This window comes from Oncorhynchus clarkii, chromosome 10 (genome assembly GCF_045791955.1).
Source record: "Oncorhynchus clarkii lewisi isolate Uvic-CL-2024 chromosome 10, UVic_Ocla_1.0, whole genome shotgun sequence".
Classification (NCBI taxonomy): Eukaryota; Metazoa; Chordata; class Actinopteri; order Salmoniformes; family Salmonidae; genus Oncorhynchus; species Oncorhynchus clarkii.
Genome location: NC_092156.1, coordinates 13,084,714 through 13,106,430, shown reverse-complemented (window position 1 = coordinate 13,106,430; position 21,717 = coordinate 13,084,714). Strand labels below are relative to the sequence as shown.

The following is a 21,717-nucleotide window of genomic DNA, read 5'->3' as shown; positions in this document are numbered from 1 at the left end:
ATAGAGAATATGCATGTTTCCAACATTCCAGCAGCATTACCACCCTGCATACCACTGCTGGCTTGCTTCTGAAGCTAAGCAGGGTTGGTCCTGGTCAGTTCCTGGATGGGATGCTGCTGGAAGTGGTGTTGGAGGGCCAGTAGGAGGCACTCTTTCCTCTGGTCTAAAAAAAATATCCCAATGCCCCAGGGCAGTGATTGGGGACACTGCCCTGTGTAGGGTGCCGTCTTTCATATGGGACGTTAAAAGGGTGTCCTGACTCTCTGAGGTCATTAAATATCCCATGGCACTTATCGTAAGAGTAGGGGTGTTAATTCATCCCCCTCCTCTCCCCTGTAACTATTCCCCAGGTCGTTGCTGCAAATGAGAATGTGTTCTCAGTCAACTTACCTGGTAAAATAATGGATAAATACATTTAAAAAAATCCAAGTGTATTGGGTCTTTGTATGGAGAAACACATCAACTAAAGCAGAGAATGGATATGACAGGTCAGTGGAACTAGATGTGACTCTGGCCTCTGGGAATCATAGCTGGTGGGTGCATGGAATTCAAAACAGTCTCACTCTGACAGCCATGCTATCTGAAAGCCCTCACTGCTGTGCCTATCACAGAGCACATACTTGGATTTCTAAACAGGAGTCCTTGTTCAATTGTTTTGGGTGGCAGAAAGGCAGCCTATTGGTTAGAGTTTTGCTGGTTCAAATCCCTGAGCCGACAAGGTGAAAAATATGTCGATGTGCCCTTGAGCAAGGCACTTAACCCTAACTGCTCCTGTAAGTCGCTCTGGATAAGAGCGTACGCTAAATGACTAAAATGTTCAAATTTGATCTGTGAAGTGAACCACGTGAGGGAAGGCTATAGGAAGCAGGCTCAAGGATGCATTCCTAGCTCTAATCTGGACCTCTATCTACCACAGAGATATGGTCCTAATACTCAAGGATTTGGTTCCCCTCCAGGTTTCTTTCTGGGCCCTATTGTTGTTTCTTCCATGATGGGTGACGAGTGTGAAAGCTTTAATACCCCTGAATTTCCCCACCAGCTGAGTCAGTACTCACCCTGCAGTACTCGTTGATAGGCCTCAGGCGCTTCATGGCCACATCCCTGATATGGCTTCTCCTGAACAGGATCTTCCCTGGAAGGAAGAAGAAAACCAGTCTTTAGAATCTACAGTTTATGTCTTCCAAAGATAAAGGCTCAAACTGAAAGAGTATTCATTACTTGTTTTCCTTTTCAATGGTGTCGATTCACAGTAGTTGTGGCAATTATACAAGCAGGCATACAACGTGATAAATACTCCATACCTGCACTACTCGGTTTTTCTTGAAAATACTGTACTGACTTTTTCTAAAAAGCCTACACTGGATACCTTCCTATGCAGTATAACATGTAGGCTACATGAACATTTAACCATTCAGGAATGTTATTAAAAGCTTTCAAGGTCCAACTGATACTGTGCTCCTAAAGAAACACACTAATCTAGACTAAAGACTGATTCACTTTACTCCCAACAAATGATCTCATGGTACATTTGGAATGGTAACAGTAGGCTTACATACAGTATTGTATGTTACAGTTGTGAAGGACAATGACTTGTCTTCATAGAGTGGGCTTGTGTAAAGACTGCAGTCCAGTCCATTATATTGCACAGCTACTATCTTAGGCCAATACAGTGGCCTCATCAATAACCCAACTCTGACAGCACAATGAAAGTCATTAAGTGCACTGTGAATTGTTGGCCTTCTTTATCATATAGTGGATGGCATCTATATTCCGTTCTTATCGCACAGCCACAAAAATGGCCACCGCCGGGAGTCTGGATTTGGGTCACTGGAACAATAACAAGAAATGGATACAAATAGGTCTCAGAAAACCTATTAAGTTTTCTGGTATGCAGGAAGTTGGAAGCAGACTGGTACCTCTCTCTCCTTTTAACCATGGAGGACCCGTTTGTAAATTTACATTACAGAGCCATGGGACCGAGGTATTAAGTCAGGCCAGTAAAATATTAGGTCAAAAAGAGAGATCTTAGAAGTGACTGTATCTCCTCATCAAGGGGCTTATGATATTTGTTAAGACTGCTAACACGGGCACAAGTGAAATATAAGTATTACACAGGGGATCCATTTCCAAGCTCTCTGGGTCAAGGGAAAAGTGCTGACTCAACACTTCCCACCCATTTTGTATGTGCCACATGCTCAGTCAACGAAAGGCCTGTTTAGGGAAAAATAAAATGTCTGCTGCTGTTACAGTACAGATTCAAACCTGGGCCAGGCAGACCTCATTGCAACTCTGTGACCAGAGTGGCCAGCTGGGTATCAAACAGCTTTTGTTGCCCAGAGAGAGACTAAGTATGGAACAGAGAGAGACTAAGTATGGAACAGAGAGAGACTAAGTATGGAACAGAGAGAGACTACGTATGGAACAGAGAGAGACTACGTATGGAACAGAGAGAGACTAAGTATGGAACAGAGAGAGACTACGTATGGAACAGAGAGAGACTAAGTATGGAACAGAGAGAGACTAAGTATGGAACAGAGAGAGACTAAGTATGGAACAGAGAGAGACTAAGTATGGAACAGAGAGAGACTAAGTATGGAACAGAGAGAGACTAAGTATGGAACAGAGAGAGACTAAGTATGGAACAGAGAGAGCGGGAACAGGGAGGATCCTCTTCTCTCAGGCTCTCTACTCAACACAAGACACCCCAGGTCAGGAAAGCCACAGGAAACATTCATGTGAAACAGTAGTGTCCCTATTGAATGGGCATATGATTATATTGTCCCTATTGAATGGGCAGATGATTATATTGTCCCTATTGAATGGGCAGATGATTATATAAATCGTTTAAAATCTTTATTTAGTTGATGTCTCATTTGTTCTGGATGCAATCATTAAGAGCTGAGATAAAATAAAATAAAAATATATTAAATATTCAACAAATCTGTCCTCTTGGGAGACTAGATCCATCCAATAAGATATTTCCCTAACCAAGTTTGGTTAGTCGTTCAACTTGATCTCACAAACAAGGGAAAAAAATTGAATGTGTTTCTTCTATCATTAAACATTCTCCACCACTAATGTTTACAGAGTTGGCTCATGAATTGAGTTTGAGGCAGAGTGCTGGGAAGAGATATTTCCAATGAAAGGCTAGATAGATTGCAGGTGTGTTTAGTAATTACAGAGGTCCCAGATGGTGACTCTTGAATACAGCCACACCGCACTCAAGTACAACAATAGTGGTTGGAGCGTTGGACTAGTAACCAAAAGGATGCAAGAACGAATCCCCAAGGTGACAAGGTAAAAATCTGTTGTTCTGCCCCTGAACAAGGCAGTTAACCCACTAGGCCGTCATTGTAAATAAGAATTTGTTCTTAACTGACTTGCCTTGTTAAATAAAGGTTAAAAAAATAAATAAAAAAAATACAATGTTTGTATTTCTCTGTACTGTATTTCTTTGTATTTCTCTTTCTCTGTACAATCCTAACGGTTGTACAATATGATATTGCTACACAAGTGGACATAAAAATGGGCTGCTTAAGGACAATAGAAGGATCCAATTTATTTAGTTCCATTGAATTATTCAGTTCCATGGAACCATTTGTGTAGCTGGCATGTTTGAAGTCAAAAGAGCAAGTTTGCTCCTGATATGACTAAAGGAAGCTGTGTGTGGAGGCTGACATACAGAAGCTCCGGTTGTGAAAGTCACTGAGGTTGTCAGCCAACCAGACAGCCTGGATATAAAAACATTCATCATGAAGTCCTATGTCAACAGTTAATCAACTGTTCTCCTTCACAACGTTGAAGAAGTCGACTGGCGACTCATATCCAGAATCATAACCACGGTGAGGCAGGAAAACACTGAGCGGGCATTTTGCAGATGCAAACAGAACCACTTTGCTGATCCTAAGAGGCCAAAGAAATGAAAACAAAACGAGAGGCCTTGAAGTACAAACCAAGCCCTGACAGGAAAACCACTTCCGTGTCTTGTTGGTTTGGTCTGAGTCGACCAGATTGGCCCGTTGGTCTGAGACTTCTTGCCCTGACCATGTGGTTGTGAGTGCAGACAGAAATCTGCTGTGCAAATCAGGCCATGCCACAGTTTGTAAAGAGCTGAAGAAGTCAGTCTGTGACTACAAGACAGCTAACAGAATGTCTTTCTGGTCCTGTTCTGAAAGACGAGGGGGTGGATGAAGGAGGAGGGGAAGACGTAGGAGTTCAGATGGGAACCACCTGAAAAAATGTTGAGCTGTTCACTTCAATTTCATTTCATTCAAGAAGGGGAGACAAACATAACTTAAAACAGCAGGCCTGGATGTTGACGTCTACTCTGTGGGAATGGAACTAGGGGAGTTTAGAATACAGAAAGAACCTAAACGTGGTTCTGAACTTCTACCCCCAATCCACAAGACTGCTAAATAGCTAGTTAAATAGTTAACCCATAGCTAACCGGACTATCTGCATTGACCCTTTTGAATCGTCACATACGCTGCTGTTACCGTTTATTATCTATCCAGTTGCCTAGTTATCCCTACCTATATATACACATATCTACCTCCATTACCTCATACCCCTAGTTATCCCTACCTATATATACACATATCTACCTCCATTACCTCATACCCCTAGTTATCCCTACCTATATATACACATATCTACCTCCATTACCTCATACCTCTGCACATCGACTTGTTTACGGTTACCCTGTGGATAAAGCCAAGCAATTGATGTGTTATTATTTTTATTTCTGTTTTTCCTTCTCTTTGCTTTGTTGGGACAGGCCAGTAAGTAAGCATTTCACTGTTAGACTACACCTGTTGTTTATGATGATAAATACAATTTGATTTTATTTGGGATTTGAGTGCTCAGAATGAATCTTTCCTCACAGATGTATGAGCAATGAGCATACATGTCTGAAGCATTTACAACAATATATGAATCAACGGAGAAGAGGAAAAGACTCTGGGAGTAATGTGGTCTAGTCTCCCTGGTTAGTCTTCTCCCCTCATTGCCTCTCTCTCTCCCTGTCTCCCTCTCTTGGTCTCTCTGAGTTCTACAGTCCTAGACCTCCATGTGAGGCTTCCCCATAAGCCTCACATGGATTACTCTCATGAGACACTAAATGGCCTTGTTTCAAGAGTTGCTAATACATGTGTCCAGTCTTAATTCAATCTGGGCCCCTCATGCTTAGTGTGTTCGATGGACAGTATTGGAGGGAGGAACTAAAACGAATAGCAATTTACAAAATTGCCATTCAGTATATAAATGGAAAAACAAAACCGTGCTCGGTAAGGGAAATAGTGAGCTCATGAGAGGTGTGGATTTCACAGGGTGCAACGTAGCAGCTCTTACTTTCTTCTTCTCTGTTAACTCTGCTGCTGGGTTGACGGCACCACATGAGCTGGGACTGTCAGTCAGTAGCAGTGTGTTGTTTAAACTTTTCCTGTAGTGAGCTAAATCAGGGTCACAGACTGATTCGTGGTAGTCTTAAACAAAACTACTTTGAAACAAGAGTATACACCTCAGAATCTCAGACTCATGGTTATGGGCTTAACAGAAAGAAGACACTTGTACCATGTCGGACATAGAGTTGAAGTGTATAGAATGTTGAGTTTGCATCCCAATATTACACTTTATATACATCACAGAAGACTGAACTATAACAAAACTGTTCGACATTGAAACACCGGATAATTAAAACATTATTTTTTTCATTAATTATGAAATTATATATATTTTTAAGAACATTCCACCATGAGGTCAAATGTGGCTCTTTTAGTCATGGAAAGGGCTACACTCTTACCTGGTAGAAATGGGATGATTCTCCGCTTGGGGTCTTTCTGCCCTCCTTCCACAGGGAACTTATCCAGAAGCTCCATCTGAAAGCACAGTGGCAACAACACAGGGAGTTAAACAACACATGCTATCACACAACAACATCACCGCATGGGGCAGGGAGAGGGTTGTACATTTTTACAATTCAGCAATTCCTAAAAGGACTGGTTCTGCCAATGATAAGACATCCACACAACAGATGGTATTTCGTCTTGGTTGAGGTAGCTAGGCTACATATGCTTCATGGCCTGTTAGCAAAGGCCCACTGACATAATATATATTTTTTAAATTTACTTTCTCCTTTTAAAGCCCAGTGTGCCGCTTTCTCTCTGTCTCCCAGTGATCCCACCACAGTGCTATAGGTTATTTTCCTACACTCTAGCCAATAACCTCCCCCTCCCCCAGTTTGAAGGTCTGTGTTTTAAGTTCCAGGCCCCAGCTGTATTCTATTGGCAGCTGGAGGCGAGTGAAAAGACACCTGGGCGTGTCAACCAATGAACTTGAAGCCCTTTCTCCTTCCCTCTCTTTCAGCACAGCAACAACGCACTGAGGAGTGTTCAGTCCAGTCACTCTAGGCCAACCTGCTGACTGAGCCAACCCATCAACTACACTCTGCACTCTGGTCCACCACAACAGAACCCAGGTGGTTCACGTTTACCATAAGCGGCAGTTTGCCGTTTTGAGGGGTTCTGCACAATGTTGCTTCAGAAAAAATCTTTATTGAACTTCCTGTATGATGACTTCTAATGCCTATAAATTAAAAAGAGGAAAGTAGCTGAAAACTGTTCTACATACCTACTGATATTATTATTTTACTAGGCAAGTCAGTTAAGAACAAATTATTATTTACAATGACAGCCTACCCGGGGAACAGTGGGTTAACTGCCTTGTTCAGGGGCAGAACAACATATTTTTACCTTGTCAGCTCGGGGATTCGATCCAGCAATCTTTTGGTTACCGGCCCAACGCTCTATCCACTAGGCTACCTGCCTCCACAATTGCCTATAGCCTAGTATCCAGAACTACAAGTCAAATATCATGGAGCACAAAGAGAAAAGGTCTCTAAGGGACACCGCTCTTTCTCTGCATACAGTGAAATGTCAATGAAGAGGTACTGGGAAAGACAGGGTATGATTTTCAAGACAGCCACCTTATTGTGAGCCCAGTGACTGAGGTCCTTATTGTAAATAATAATTTGTTCTTAATTGACTAGCCTGGATAAAAATAAAAAAACAAGTACATTAACATCAATCTGATAGAATAATGGCATCTGTCTGCCGTGACGGCGAGGCTGTACTCCAGAACCAGAGTGGGGTCAAAGAGAACAAACGTGCTGCCAGATAAAAGAGGAATGTTCTTCATTTCTCATTATATTCAACTTAGAGTGGAATGTCAGTGTCAGAACCAACTGGGTTTTTATGACAATAAATAACGGCATACATACTCCATACTATTACTAACTAAACCAAACATATCTAGCCAGGTGGGGGGGAATTATTCACTTTGTGTTGGAGAATAGATTAGAGACAGACCTCACAAATACTAGATTCATGTTTTTCTTTTCCATCTTCTACAAACAAACAGACTAGAGTTCAAATGATTCAACTAAGTTGATGATGTGGGCAGCAAGCAGGGATCTGATTGGCCAGTAGGGCTGGTGATGTCGAAACAATCTGTTTAGAGCATCTTGGTTCCTGCACTCGTGGAAAATGACTACTGGCCCATCATATGGAAACACTGGCATATGATGGGCCTGTCTTCTCCATCAGGGCTCCACAGAGCGACCATTTTACTTGCATATTGCTGTGCGACCTGACATTTTTATTTTGGAGCACAAAGAAAAATTAAGGATTCTAGCTTTAATATCTCAAATATTTTTCATAGTGCTCCCAAATGTATTTGTGTGCGCCTACATTTTTCAACTTAGGTGCGTGCACACATGTTTCTTGTAAAAAATGGTCAGCGTAGAGCCCTGTCCATACAGAGTCGAGATTGGATAAATAGATGGGTGGATTCGGGCTTGTTTAGAAGGGCTTGTATCTGACTTGCACAGAGAAGGAGCATTTCCTCTGATTCTGTAACATGTCTTACGACTGGCCTTACTACCAGTTAAAAGACAGTAACACGTGTCATACCTTGCAACAGAGAGTACTATAATATAACTCATTGTTATTACAGTGCTGTAATGTTGCTATGACACTCAGCAGTATGGCTTTGGACCAGTCACCAGCAGAGAGCTCTTGACCTCAATGCACAGTCTACATGCAGCTGTGCAAATTAACTCAACATAAAGCTATAGTCACAATGCAAATGGCTGTAGGTGGAAGTTAAAGAAACCATAACAGTCTGTTGGTGGCTGAAGCCAAAGAAAGCAGAGAAGAGAGAGCACTGAAGACGTGTGAGGTAAGAGTAATGTTATGGCAGAGTGCTCCAATACTTTGGATCCAGTTTGGCAAAGACAGGATGGATATCAAGGAGGTGAAGAATGTTTCAGTCACAGAGTAAAAAGCACCTTCTATACCATGTTCATTATTGACATGATTTATCAGTACTGTTATATCCCTCTCATGATTGCAATCATGGTTAATTAATAGCAGCATGTCTGTTGACTATACTAATGACATCATTGACTGTTCACTTTAACATCACATTAAACTCTACCTGCTTACACGACTACTTTACAGTCAACATTGTTACTTCCTGCACCTCCTCATTCGATATCCAGAATTCTCCTCTATGCTTTCCTACAATATGCAACCCTTCATCTCTCCAGAAACTAAAGCTCCACCTAATGTCCCAAATGCCCAGTGGCTACTAAATCAAATGTAAACATGTTTATTACGTGAATAATCTATGAAAGCTCTTGAGAGACGCAAACGCCGTCATGAACCCAGTCAATTATTATGCAGAATTCTATATATGCTCCAACTGAAAATCATTAAACAGATGTAGGAGCTTAATAAATAGTTTGTTCCTGATCATTTTTTTTGCGCCGAATGTTCAAATGAGCTTTGTGATTTACATACTGTAAATTCACTGAAAACCCACACTAATACACGGTTATGTTAACAGTATTGCACTTTTTATGTAGCCTACTTTTTGCCAGCTAATAGCCTAACCACCGATCAAGCAACATAATGGACAAAATATTATTTTACTGTAACAATATACAGTGCCCTTGGAAAGTATTCAGACCCATTTACTTTTACCAAATCTTGTTAGGTTACAGCTTTATTCTAAAATTGATTAAATCGTTTTTTCCCCCTCATCAATCTACAAACAGAACCCCATAATGACAAAGCAAAAACAGGTATTTAGAAATGTTTGCTAATTTCTTGAAAATAAAAAAAACTGAAATATCACATTTACATAAGTGTTCAGACCCTGTACTCTATTGAAGCAGGGATTACAGCCTAGAGTCATCTTGGGTATGACACAACAAGCTTGCCACACCTTCTCTGCAGATCCTCTCAGCAGGCTTTCATCAAGGATCTCTGTACTTTGCTCCGTTCATCTTTGCCTCGATCCTGACTAGTCTCCCAATCCCTGCCGCTGAAAAACATCCCCACAGCATGATTCTGCCACCACCATGCTTCACCGTAGGGATGGTGCCAGGTTTTCTCCCGACGTGAAGCTTGGCATTAAAGCCAAATATTTACATCTTGGTTTCATCAGACCAGAGAATCTTGATTCTCATGGCCTGAGAGTCCTTTAGGTGCCTTTTGGCAAACTCCAAGTGGGCTGTCATGTGCCTTTTACTGAGGACTGGCTTCCATCTGGCCACTCTACCATAAAGACCTGATTGGTGGAGTGCTGCAGAGATGCGAGAACCTTCCAGAAGGACAACCATCTCCACAGAGAAACTCTGGAGCTCTATCAGAGTGACTATCGGGTTCTTGGTCACCTCCCTGACCAAGGCCCTTCTCCCCCGATTGCTCAGTTTGGCCAGGCGGCTAGCTCTAGGAAGAGTCTTGGTTGTTCCAAACTTCTTCCATTTAAGAATGATGGAGGACAGTGTGCTCTTGGTGCAGACATGTTTTGGTACCCTTCCGCAGATCTGTGCCTTGACACAATCCTGTCTAGGTTTTTACTCTGGCATGCACTGTCAACTGTGGGAGCTTATATATAGACATGTACAATCAATTGAATTTACCACAGTTGTAGAAACATCCCAAGGATGATAATGGAAACAGGATGCACCGGAGCTCAAATTCGAGTCTCATAGCAAAGGGTCTGAATACTTTATACTTTGTATAAATTTGCTAAGATATATCTATAAACATTTTTTCTCACTTTATCATTATGGGGTATTGTGTATTGTATATAATCCTCAGCAATCTGCACACAATACCCCATAATGATGAAGTGAATTTTGTATATATATATATATATATATATATATATATATATATTTTTTTTTTATTTTTATTTTTATTTACATGTAATCTATAAAGCTGTAATGTAACAAAATGTGGAAAAAGTCAAGGGGTCTGAATACTTTCCGAATGCACTGTAGGTCAAATTAAGATCCTACATCTGTAACTGAAGTGTTACAATTTTCAACTACATCATTATATATCCCAATAGACCCAATAATATCCACGACGTGGAATGAAAATGTACTGAGCAACAGAAGAACTGACTAGTGCAGAAAAAATAAAAAAGGAGAAGATCAGCAGGGAACTAAGAATACCAATCCTGTAGACGGCAATTGGGGGAGGTTCTGATTGATCCAAGCTCTACATCAAACTTCCAGCTACACTACTCCTTCCTCCATGGAACAAAGAGAAGGCAGAGGGAAAAGACCTCTGACTGACTACACATGACAAAGAGGCAGAGGCCTTTTTTCACAGATCCTCCTTTTACTTTAAGACTTGAGAGAGAGAGAATACCCCCACACACGCTGTAATTGTTCCCATGTGTCTAGCGGGGAGCCACACCCTAACTGATTCGGTCTCTACCGTCGCTCCAACACCCCGTCTATGGCCTGTAATCAGAGCTGATGTCTCAGATGAGGAAAGCCATCTGACTAAGGTGAATATGTAGCCTTGTCTCTGCTGCAGACAGCCAGTTACATCATGTACACATAACTCTCAAATTAATGACTTGAGAATGGGTTTAATGGGTTCTAGCAACACAATAGTAAATACTGACTTCATTTGACAGACTTTTTCTTGGCAATGGTAGGCCTACTGAGGTACTGTTAACTTTAGTTGTGATGGACTACCCACTGGGCACAGACATCTATTCCACGTATTTTCATTGATGAGCTAGCTGACTAATTCAGACGAAAAAGAGGGCTGTTAATGACTAATACATTAATGAGTAAACAAGGAAACCACAAAGAATGTAGGGTCCCAGGTGTGATGTCTGCTGGGAGGTATGACATCACAGCCAGGGGAGTAACGGTGGGTTATCATCACACGACTCCTCCATCGCTACACCTAACAGAATAAAGGGATACACAGTTAAACTTACATTTTAGTCATTTAGCAGACACTCTTATCCAGAGCGACTTAAAATAAGTATTTTGCATCAAATGAATTAATTAATTGGGCAGCAAATACTTGTTTGGTCAGAGACTAAGTTAATTTGCGATGGACAGCTATCATTCGTCTGGTTCATATCCTCTTCTGTGACTACATCAGTCAGTCTTATCACACACAAAGGCCTGTGTTCTCTGGATCTGAGTCTCCCTCTCAAAACAGGACCTGAATAAGTGTTAAAGGCCACCTCCGACAACCACATCTCTTTCTGGAATTTCCAGTGCTGTAAAGTACTTAAGTAAAAATAATTTAAAGTACTACTTAAGTAGTTTTTTGGGGTATTTGTACTTTACTTAATATTTTGACAACTTTTACTTCACTACATTCCTAAAGAAAATATTGTACTTTTTACTCCATACATTTTTCTTGACACCCAAAAGTTATTTTATTTTGAATGTTTGGTAGGACAGGAAAATAGTCAAATTCACACACTTATCAACCAAGCATCCCTGGTCATCCCTACTGCCTCTAATCTGCGGACTCACTAAACACACATGCTTTGTTTGTAAATGATGTCTGAATGTTGGAGTGTTGCTCTCCATGAAAAAAACTAGAAAATGGTGCCGTCTGGTTTGCTTAATATAAGGAATTTGAAATTATTTATACTTTTACTTTTGATACTTAAGTATATTTTAGCAATAACATTTACTTTTGACACGTATTTATATTTTAAACCAAATACTTTTAAACTTCTACTCAAGTAGAATTTTACTGGGTGACTTACTTTTACTTGAGTTATTTTATATTAAGGCTTTGGAAAACATTGGTTTAAATGAGTGAATCACACTCAAAAAGACCAACGTCATGTGTTTTCAATAGGAATTGGTGAAAACATTCTCCTTAGGTGTTGAGAGCATGTGAGGTGAGGAGCCTTCGTTTAGACTTGCATTTCCTGCCACTGCGTCGGTCTGCCCTGTAAGCAATGTGCTGGCTCAGCACATGGTTTTCAAAACCCTTTTTAAAAAGGGAGAAAATTAAATATAAAAAGTGAGAAAAACTGAGCAGTGAAACTAAACTCCCACATTTCAAGTCTGGCATAGTGACGGCTGGGCAGACATTGCCTAAAAAAAAAAAAACTTTCAATAGTCATAAACAAAGGCAGGAGACACCAGTAAGCCAGCTAGGTGGAAAAGAGTGGAGTGAATTAAGATACTACTCAATCTCATTTGTCCTACTGAAGTAAAAAGTCCAAGGTTTAGCCTATCTGTCTATGGATTATATCTTCTATGTCAAGGAGAATATAATACCCTATTGGATTTCTTGGTTATTGTCTTCAAATTATACCAGGAAATTGAATTAATTTGAATTCATTTTGAAAAGGTGTATAAGCTTGGCCATTTCAATAGGCTAGCTTATGGGCAAGTCATACTAATGCATATACTGAACAAGTCTTCCACATAGATGTTGTCCTTGAACCCTCCTTTTCCCTTTCCAAAGCATTCCTGCAGGATTAAAAACCACTCAATTGTCAACTGCTGGATTTCCCTTCAAATCTACATTTATTTACATTCATTTCCATAGTGCACAGTACTGCTATGCACTATATTTACAGACGCACATATCTTCTGTTCAGCATTTTTTAAGTCAAGGCATATGTTATGTCTAATTGTTTCCAGATCAAAAATTATAGCATGGGATCCAGTTTATTGCAATAGGGTCCAGCAAATTATTGTGCACCAGAGAATAAGAGCCTCTTTAGCTTTTGTGCAAAACGCTGCTCACAACAGGCAGCCCTATGATCTCAACAGAGGATTGCCCTCTTTCCACATTAAAAGGGTTTTGTTACGCGATTACCACATGTGGAAAATATGTGACAGCTGTGAGTTGAGGGAGACAGTAGTCAAGTATCCGCTTTACATCACACCAATGCATAGGAATAAGAGTTTGTATCTATTCGAAAGTGGTTTTGGAATTTAGACACAAGGATAGGGCATATTAAGTCCAACGTGGACAGATGTAGAGCATGGAAACAGTACTTAGTGCCATGGAAACAGAGTCTCTGTATTTTCCATAATTTGTCAATGCAATGCATCAGTCATTTTGGTTCAAGGTACTTACATCACGAAATTTGCATGCAATTTTGTTTAGGCTACCCAGTGTTTCCATTTCTACTGTATCTCAAATGGCTCACGAAACTGTTCTGGCTTCAAGTCTAGGAATCTAAAGACAAATACTAACTCTGCATTAGTAATTAGAGAGGAGTAAACAACAACGTGCAGAGCTTGTTTGCGCGGCTCCATTTGATGCAGTTGGCCTAATACTGTGGACAAGACAAACACAGCACCATGAATCAACCCAGACCTATGGCCTGCATGCGGAGAGACAGCCATAAGTCTGCCAACAGCATTAGCCACTATTGATGGGATGTGATGCAAGAGACAACCCGTCTCTGTGGTTATATATTATATTGAGGCGTATGATCATGTCATTGTTCTTTGTTTGCCAGCCGATCTGTTCATCTGACCATTACTTTCAAACAAAGGCTGTCTCCTGCAGGATGGACAGCAGTGACATCAGAGAGGAGTGAGCGATGACGACCCAGGGAGAGTCAGAGGAAGGGAGGAACAGGGATTGTGTGTGTGTGTGTGAATAGTTTCTCATTGTGAGTCATGAGATCATATTTTGATTTTGTATCTTTTACAAAGCAGTACAACACCAGAGGAGTCCAGTATTGACGCAGCCAAACAGGTGACGTGTTCCACAGTGAGAAGCACTATTCTAGACCGGCTCAGCCCAGGCCAGCCCATTGGTCTTATGTCCTTACCAACAGACAGCAACCATGGCAGGCTCTCAGAGAGATGCATCCAGGTGGGTCAGTACCGTCAAAGGAGCAGTAGCCAGATGAAATGACTCATCACTCCTTCACTGTCCAGGCTGTGTCCCAATGGAACCCTATCCTTAGAGAGTGCACTATTCTGGACCTGGACCTACACTTTTAGAAAAAAGGTTTCCGAAAGGGTTCTTCAGCTGTCCCCATAGGAGAACCCGTTTTGGGTTCCAAGTAGAACCCTCTGTAGAAAGGATTCTACATGAAACCCAAAAGTTTTCTACCTGCAGCCATAAGGGTTCTTCAAAGGGCTCTCCTATGGGGACAGATAGTACCTTGACATGAGTGTAGGACTCTGGTCAAAAGGGCACTTTACAGGTAATAGGGTGTGTTGCATTTTGTATGCAGTACAGTCCTTAGTTCTCAGAAGATGACGCTACCAGCCACCGTCATAAACGGTCAGCCAGCTTGCAGTCTGAGCCACAGCTTTACAGGAATTGACATAAGCCCATTTCAATGAATGATAAATTAACTGTTTCCCCTTTTCATGTACCAGCGCCAAACCAATGGGCCAAACCAATGGGCCAAACCAATGGGCCAAACCAATGGGTCAAAGCAATGGGCCAAACCAATGGGCCAAACCAATGGGCCAAACCAATGGGCCAAACCAGGAGATGTGATCTGGTGTAATCATAAGGGTTATCTGAATTTCACATGCCACTCTGAGAGCCCACCCAGAGCTTTAAATAGAGAAGGAAGCAGCTGAAAAGCATACGAGGGAATGTCCCATTTTAAAAATACACACTGACTCAATATGACCCTGCATCTCCAATAGGCCTACCTGCTTACATTAATCTACACTCAGACCATATGACACAATGTACACCAAGTATTCATATTGATGATATATTTAACAGAGATCAATTGCCACAGAAAAAGGAACTGAAAGTCTGAGGAGATTCCCTCCATGTGCAGTAAACTGCCTGTGTGATGTTCTATTCTATTGTTGTGGTTATCTGTTCAAATCAATATTCAGCTTATTCCGGCTCCATTAGTTCATTTTCCCAATCGACTCATATGCAGGTAATTACCAAAATCACATGGCTCAGTGACCCAGGCACAAACACTGTGTTCCTATTGGTAGGCCTGTACAATGGTATATTTAAGAAATAAGAAATGAGGAGGTATGGTACATAGCCAATATACCACGGCCAAGGGCTGTTCTTAGGCACAACGCATCGCGGGTATACCACGGCTGTCAGCCAATCAGCATTCAGGGCTCAAACCACCCAGCTTATAGCCTATGGGCTCTGGTAGAAAGTAGTGTACTATGTAGGGAGTAGGGTGCCATTTAAAATGCGGCCATATAGTGTGCATGTATGATTGTACTTTGTTGTTTTCCCATAGCTGTTCCCAACTCACCTGCAGATCGAAGAACTTGCTGTAGCGCCTGAAGATGACCTCAGTGCTACCATCAGACCAAGACACTTTGATGATGTAAACCTGATAGAAAGAACAAAAGGGGTTACTTTTAAAACCTTTAACTCTTACAGAGCATATAGTTACTATTACTGCATAGGTGTGACGACAAGGACCCATATTAATTCAAATGGCTCCATATATTCATGGTAACAGTGTAATAACCTCAATATGCTGTTAAAACCCATAACAGCTTCAAAGGTGAAACCCCTTGATGATTCCATTTCTGATTCATGGTCACACCTAGTCCACAATGACGTGGATTCAAGGGAAGACAAATTAAGTTACTAGGTACATTGTGTGGTTCAATGTGGTGTCATGTCAACCATTTTCTACAGAATGGATCTGACATCCTTTCATATGATATCACTTCCTTCCCACACCGTGAGATCCTCATTTCCTGTGTAAAAGGAAAAGATCATGTCTACTACTCACGCATTGGGATAGCACAATTGTCGTCTTGCAAAGGATGCATGGACAATAGACATACAGTGCATTCGGAAAGTATTCAGATCCATTGACTTTTTCCACATTTTGTTACTTTACAGCCTTATTCTAAAATGTATTTAAAAAAAAAATCCCTCATCGATCTACACACAATAGCCGATAATGACAAAGCCAAAATAGGATTTAAGAAATGTTTGCAAATGTAGAAAAATAAAAAACAGAAATACCTTTTTTACATAAGTATTCAGACCCTTTGTTATGAGACTCGAAATTGAACTCATGTGCATCCTGTTTCCATTGATCATCCTTGAGATGTTTCTACAACTTGATTGGAGTCCACCTGTGGTAAATTCAATTGATTGGACATGATTTGGAAAGGCACACACTTGTCTATATAAGGTCCCACAGTTGACAGTGCATGTCAGAGCAATTGTCGTAGGAATTGTCGTAGAGCTCAGAGATAGGATTGTGTTGAGGCACAGATCTGGGGAAGGGTACCAACAAATGTCTGCAGCATTGAAGGTACCCAAGAACACAGTAGCCTCCATCAATCTTAAATGGAAGAAGTTTAGAACCACCAAGACTCTTCTAGAGCTGGCCACCCAGCCAAACTGAGCAATCGGGGGAGAAGGGCCTTGGTCAGGGATGTGACCAAGAGTCCAATAGTGACTCTGACAGAGCTCCAGAGTTCCTCTGTGGAGATGGGAGAACCTTCCAGAAGGACAACCATCTCTGCAGCACTCCACCAATCAGGCCTTTATGGTAGAGTGGCCAGATGGAAGCCACTCCTCAGTAAAAGGAACATGACAGCCCTCTTTGAGTTTGCCAAAAGGCACCTAAAGACTCTCAGACCATGAGAAACAAGAGTATCTGGTCTGATGAAACCAAGATTTAACTATTTGGCCTGAATGCCAAGCGTCACTTCTGGAGGAAACCTGGCACCATCCCCACAGTGAAGCATGGCAGTAGCAGCATTATACTGTGGGGATGTTTTTCAGCGACAGGGACTGGGATCGAGGGAGGATCGAAAGAGGGAAAGATGAACGGAGCAAAGTACAGAGAGATCCTTGATGAAAGCCTGCTCCAGAGTGCTCAGGACCTCAGACTGGGGCGACGGTTCACCTTCCAACAGGACAATGACACAGCCACAGCCAAGACAACGCATGAGTGGCTTCGGGACAAGTCTCTGAATGTCCTTGAGTGGTCCAGTCAGAGCCCGGACTTAAACCCGATCGAACATCTCTGGAGAGACCTGAAAATAGCTGTGCAGCGATGCTCCCGATCCAACCTGACAGAGATTGAGAGGATCTGCAGAGAAGAAGGTGAGAAACTCCCCAAATATATGTGTGCCAAGATTGTACTGTCATACCCAAGAAGACTCGAGGCTGTAATCACTGCCAAAGGCGCTTCAACAAAGTACTGAGCAAAGGGCCTGAATACTTATATAAATGTAATATTTCCAGGTTTTTATTTTGCAAAAATTTCTAAAAAACTGTTTTTGCTTTGTTATTATGGGGTATTGTAAGTAGATTGATGAGGGAAAAAATATGTAACACATTTTAGAATAAGGCTGTAACGTAACAAAATGTGGAAAAAGTCAAGGGGTCTGAATACTTTCTGAATGCACTGTATGACATACCACCACTGTGTGACAGCAGAACATTGCACTACATGAGTCAATACTGTGCTCTTTCAGATTCAAAACACAGGCAAATTGACCATTCCTTTGTCCTGAAGTTTCTATCCGTATGTTTCCTTAATTTCAACACTATTTTCCATTTAAGGCGTCTGCATGCTTCCCATCCAAAACAGTTCGGAAGAGTTTGTGCATATATTATTAGAACATTTTGTGAGGTTTTGGTTGGTTTTAAACTTTGGACTTGGCTAACATTTTTACTTGGCTGACATTTTTTCTTGAGGCAAGCCGAAGTCGGTAGCCAAAGTTTTTGCCCCTTCGTCGGTGATTGGTCAACAGTAGGGATACTTAAAAAAAAAATGTTTTTTGTCATTCAACAAGAGACGACTTGTTTTCATGTACATTTTATCATTGAGAAATACTGCACCAAACATCTTAGTTAGATGGGAAATTGCATGACTAAGATCTCCTCTGCAAAAACATCTAAATTAATGACAGATTTCTAGAACTATCATAGAATAATGCTGACCATTTTGAGGAAGTGTGTACTGGCTATGGCATCTCAAAATGGACAAACAGTAATCTTGCCGTTGTTTTCCCAATTTTTTTAGTGAAGGTCTTTTAAGGGAGTATATCAGCACACGCATTTGTTTCGCCGAGTTTGGCTAGGCGATAGCAGAACTGCAGCATGCTGATGCCTTTAGGGGTGCCATGAAATACTGGGGATTCTTCTTGTAACATCAGTGAAACCAGCCATTGGAAAATATAACATATTTTGCATCGCCCACCCTAAGATCAAAGTACTAACCCGACAGTGAATGAAAATAAAGCATCTTGCAGGCTGTCAACATTCAATAATGGCCTGTTGGTGCTTGACATACAAGTGTAACAAACACTTTCTTTTTTGTAAAGTGAGAAAGAGAATCTGGGAGGTTATCGGACGGAAACTCCACACTGATTGTGTCTGGCTGAGTGCTTCTGTTGGCCTCTGTCCCAGGCCGGGCCAGCTCGGCCTGGCCCAACTCCCTGCCCTCCCTGTAGGAGACGAAACGCTGTGGAAGATGCTAAACACAGGGCTCAACGCAGGGCACACAACCAGTAAACCAGCAGATGAAGGAGACACAGGAGCTCAAGATCTTTATATCCTGCACCTCACTGGGCATTTTTGTACGACGTAACCAGTCATCAACATCATCATCATACATCCAAAAACTCAAACCCTTTATGGAGACTGAGGAGTGGTTATCGAAATAAGAAAACATTCTTACATCTGCCTCAGCCCACACTCAGCTCCAAACCCTTTCACTGTGCATTAGAGATCATTCAAAACAGAAACCCTGAGGTGGCTTGGATGCTTGGATACAGCAACAAAAACACCCATGGGATGCACTGATCACAGCACCATCAGAAAGTAGAATACAGTATATTGTAAGCATGCTTCATCATGTTTTGCAGTCTGCACACAAGGCATTCTCATTATCATTCTGATGGCTCAGGAATTTTGTAGTAAGCCTACTGTCCATTTGTATAAGGTAATATTGTAATGGAAGTGAGCAACACAACAAGTTGTAGTCAAGTCTAAACAAAAATGGGCCGGACCTTCATGCCAGACAGTCTCAAACTGCATGTATTGCTTCTGCTCTCTGTCCTGGACAGAAGTGTGCAGAAGGGCATTCCTTGTTCAAACAGTCTGCCAAGGCCTTGTGTACTCTGAGCTAACAATGACCTTGGGAATAGATGAGTGAGTAGTATGCTTCCTGGTCAGCAAATACCAATACCGGAGGTCACGGTTTTCTACTACAGCGTGTAGCCTATAGGTGAGCATGAAGGCCTGGTAGGCAGTAGGGCTGCGAATTGCCAGGGACCTTAAGATATGATATTATCATGATACTTAGGTGCCAACATGATATGTTTTGCGATTCTCAAGATTCTATGTTTTGCAATTCGATAATGTGATTTTATTGCGTTTCCATTTTCGGCTCCCCGTTTAAAAAGAAGATGGAGAACAAGTTATGAAGGAAAAATACTGGAGTTGTAAAACGATATGATATATAATTTAAAAATAATATACCGATATGTAACTGTATCGATGTTTTACCTCATCAGGATGGACTACCCAAACAATCACACTGTAACTCAAATCATGCATTGCTTCTCCGCTTCAGATATATGGTTCTCTCTCTCCGTTCTGAAATAGACATTAGACCAATCAAAATCTATGACAGCTATTCAAAGGCTACCTTCGCGATGTTTTGAAAGGTCTGTGTCAGGTTTTATACACACATACACCTATCATACACATACACCTAATAATGTGTTCTCAACAGACTTGCCTAGTTAAATAAAGGTTAAATAAAAATATTTAAAAATCATGCCCTGGACTGCATTACGAACCTCACTGGTGACCTTATCGTCCCTCCGACAGCATACTGCATTTCCTTTTACTGTTTATAGTTTACTGTAATGGTAATATAACAAAATAAAGTGGCAGCAGTTTTGGAAATAACTGTTTTCAATATTGGTCGTGTGTTTTTTAATATTTAATAAAGTTATAACCAGGTGTAGACTACATTCCAAGTGTGCAAATGTTATCAGAAACCAAACCAACAACTTATAATAGTAACATTATTTTACTACAGTAGCCTAATAAAGTGGAAATTAAAACAAACAACACCAAGAGTCTGAGAAAAAGCGCATGCCTGGTGCTCGGTTATTTCCAGATGTTGACATGTGGTCTCTAAAGAAAAAATAAATGTGACATTTTCAACGATAAACCTCTCACTCCACTTTTCTTTAGATGCATGCAACATGGTCGCACTGTAATTTTTTCTTCCAGCGACTGTTTTGGTCAAATGTAATTCGATACTCTCTTTGTTTTTACTTTATCGAAACAAGAAATGTTATCGAACATAATATGTGTGGCACATACATTCCTACAATATACAGACGTGGTCGGCCCTCTCCTGAAAAAAAAACTTTTTGACTTACATAGTGTTTGTTCGGATTTCTCCTCTTCTGTACATCTTGAACTGTTACTTCGTGCACAGTCCGCCTTGCCATGATGTTCTCTTTCAGAGCCTCCACGAACAACAACAGGCCGGTTTAGAAACGATCAGACCTGAATGCCAAAGTTTACGCAGCCAATCTTTGTCATTCGTCAGATCCTTGATTGCTGGATGAAACAATTGGGATACTATTTCGTAGATGGTTCACGTCAGATTTCCTGTCCCACATTCAGTCTTTACTCTTCTTGCCCTGTCCGGCAGGCAGTAGGCTATGTCTGACCTTCTCTGAACCAAACTCCCAGTCTATCCCAGCTCACCGACTCTCATTTGACAACGGGAAGGTTTCCACAACATAAAATGGGTGTATTCATTACGTCCTGCAACGGAAACCGATTGCAGTTTAAGAACCAAACGGAAGAAAATGGGGAGGGACCTACTTGAATTTGTCCAATAGAAACTCTCGTTTTCGTTTGGAGTAATTTGGTTGTGTTGCTAAACGTTTTTCAACAGACGAAACGTTTTTGGAACAGAATCGGTCCGTTAGTCAGTCATACAGTCCGGCAGTAAATCATACCGTCCGTCAGTCAGCAACAAAGATGAGCTACGGTACATTATGTCAAAGGTTATTTAGGCTAGAGGCCCAGGCATGCTATAGGCATGTTTAAATCTGATATTGAAGTTTACTGGGAGAACGTCTTTGGGCAACTTTTCCTTTTGATAGACTTCTTTATAAATTGTTCCCAACGCTTTTGGGAAGGAGACAGATTTTAACTGATAAACAGCTTTTACTGTTATAACTATACAGTTAACAGGCCTTTAACCCATTTTACCTTGGGGATTTGATCTAGAAACCTTTGGTTCACTGGCCCAACACTCAAATTACTGGGCTACCTGCCACCCGATGATTAATGTATTATGTGAAATTATTTTATATTGTAAACATTATAATATGCTCCTGTAAGTCGCTCTAGATAAGAGTGTCTGCTAAATGACTAAAAATGTGTA

The 21,717-nt window shown here is 41.2% G+C and overlaps 1 protein-coding gene across 5 annotated transcripts in view; it reads right to left on the bottom strand.

Annotated features, from left to right (window-relative positions):
• LOC139418025 (SH3 and PX domains 2B) overlaps positions 1-21,060 on the bottom strand; it is a 50,431-nt gene extending 29,371 nt beyond the window's left edge. For 3 of the 5 annotated variants that reach the window (XM_071167113.1, XM_071167114.1, XM_071167118.1), the window contains exons 1-4: positions 20,696-21,053; positions 15,568-15,648; positions 5,801-5,876; positions 1,056-1,132 (exon numbers count right to left, since the gene is read on the bottom strand). In XM_071167113.1, the coding sequence (XP_071023214.1) occupies positions 1,056-1,132; positions 5,801-5,876; positions 15,568-15,648; positions 20,696-20,767 (306 nt within the window). In that variant the 5' untranslated portion in view covers positions 20,768-21,053. Of the gene's footprint in view, positions 1-1,055; positions 1,133-5,800; positions 5,877-15,567; positions 15,649-19,805; positions 19,890-20,695 lie in introns of those variants that run through there. The other 2 variants (XM_071167116.1, XM_071167115.1) reach the window with 2 other exon arrangements.
• Positions 21,061-21,717: the final 657 nt, after the last annotated feature.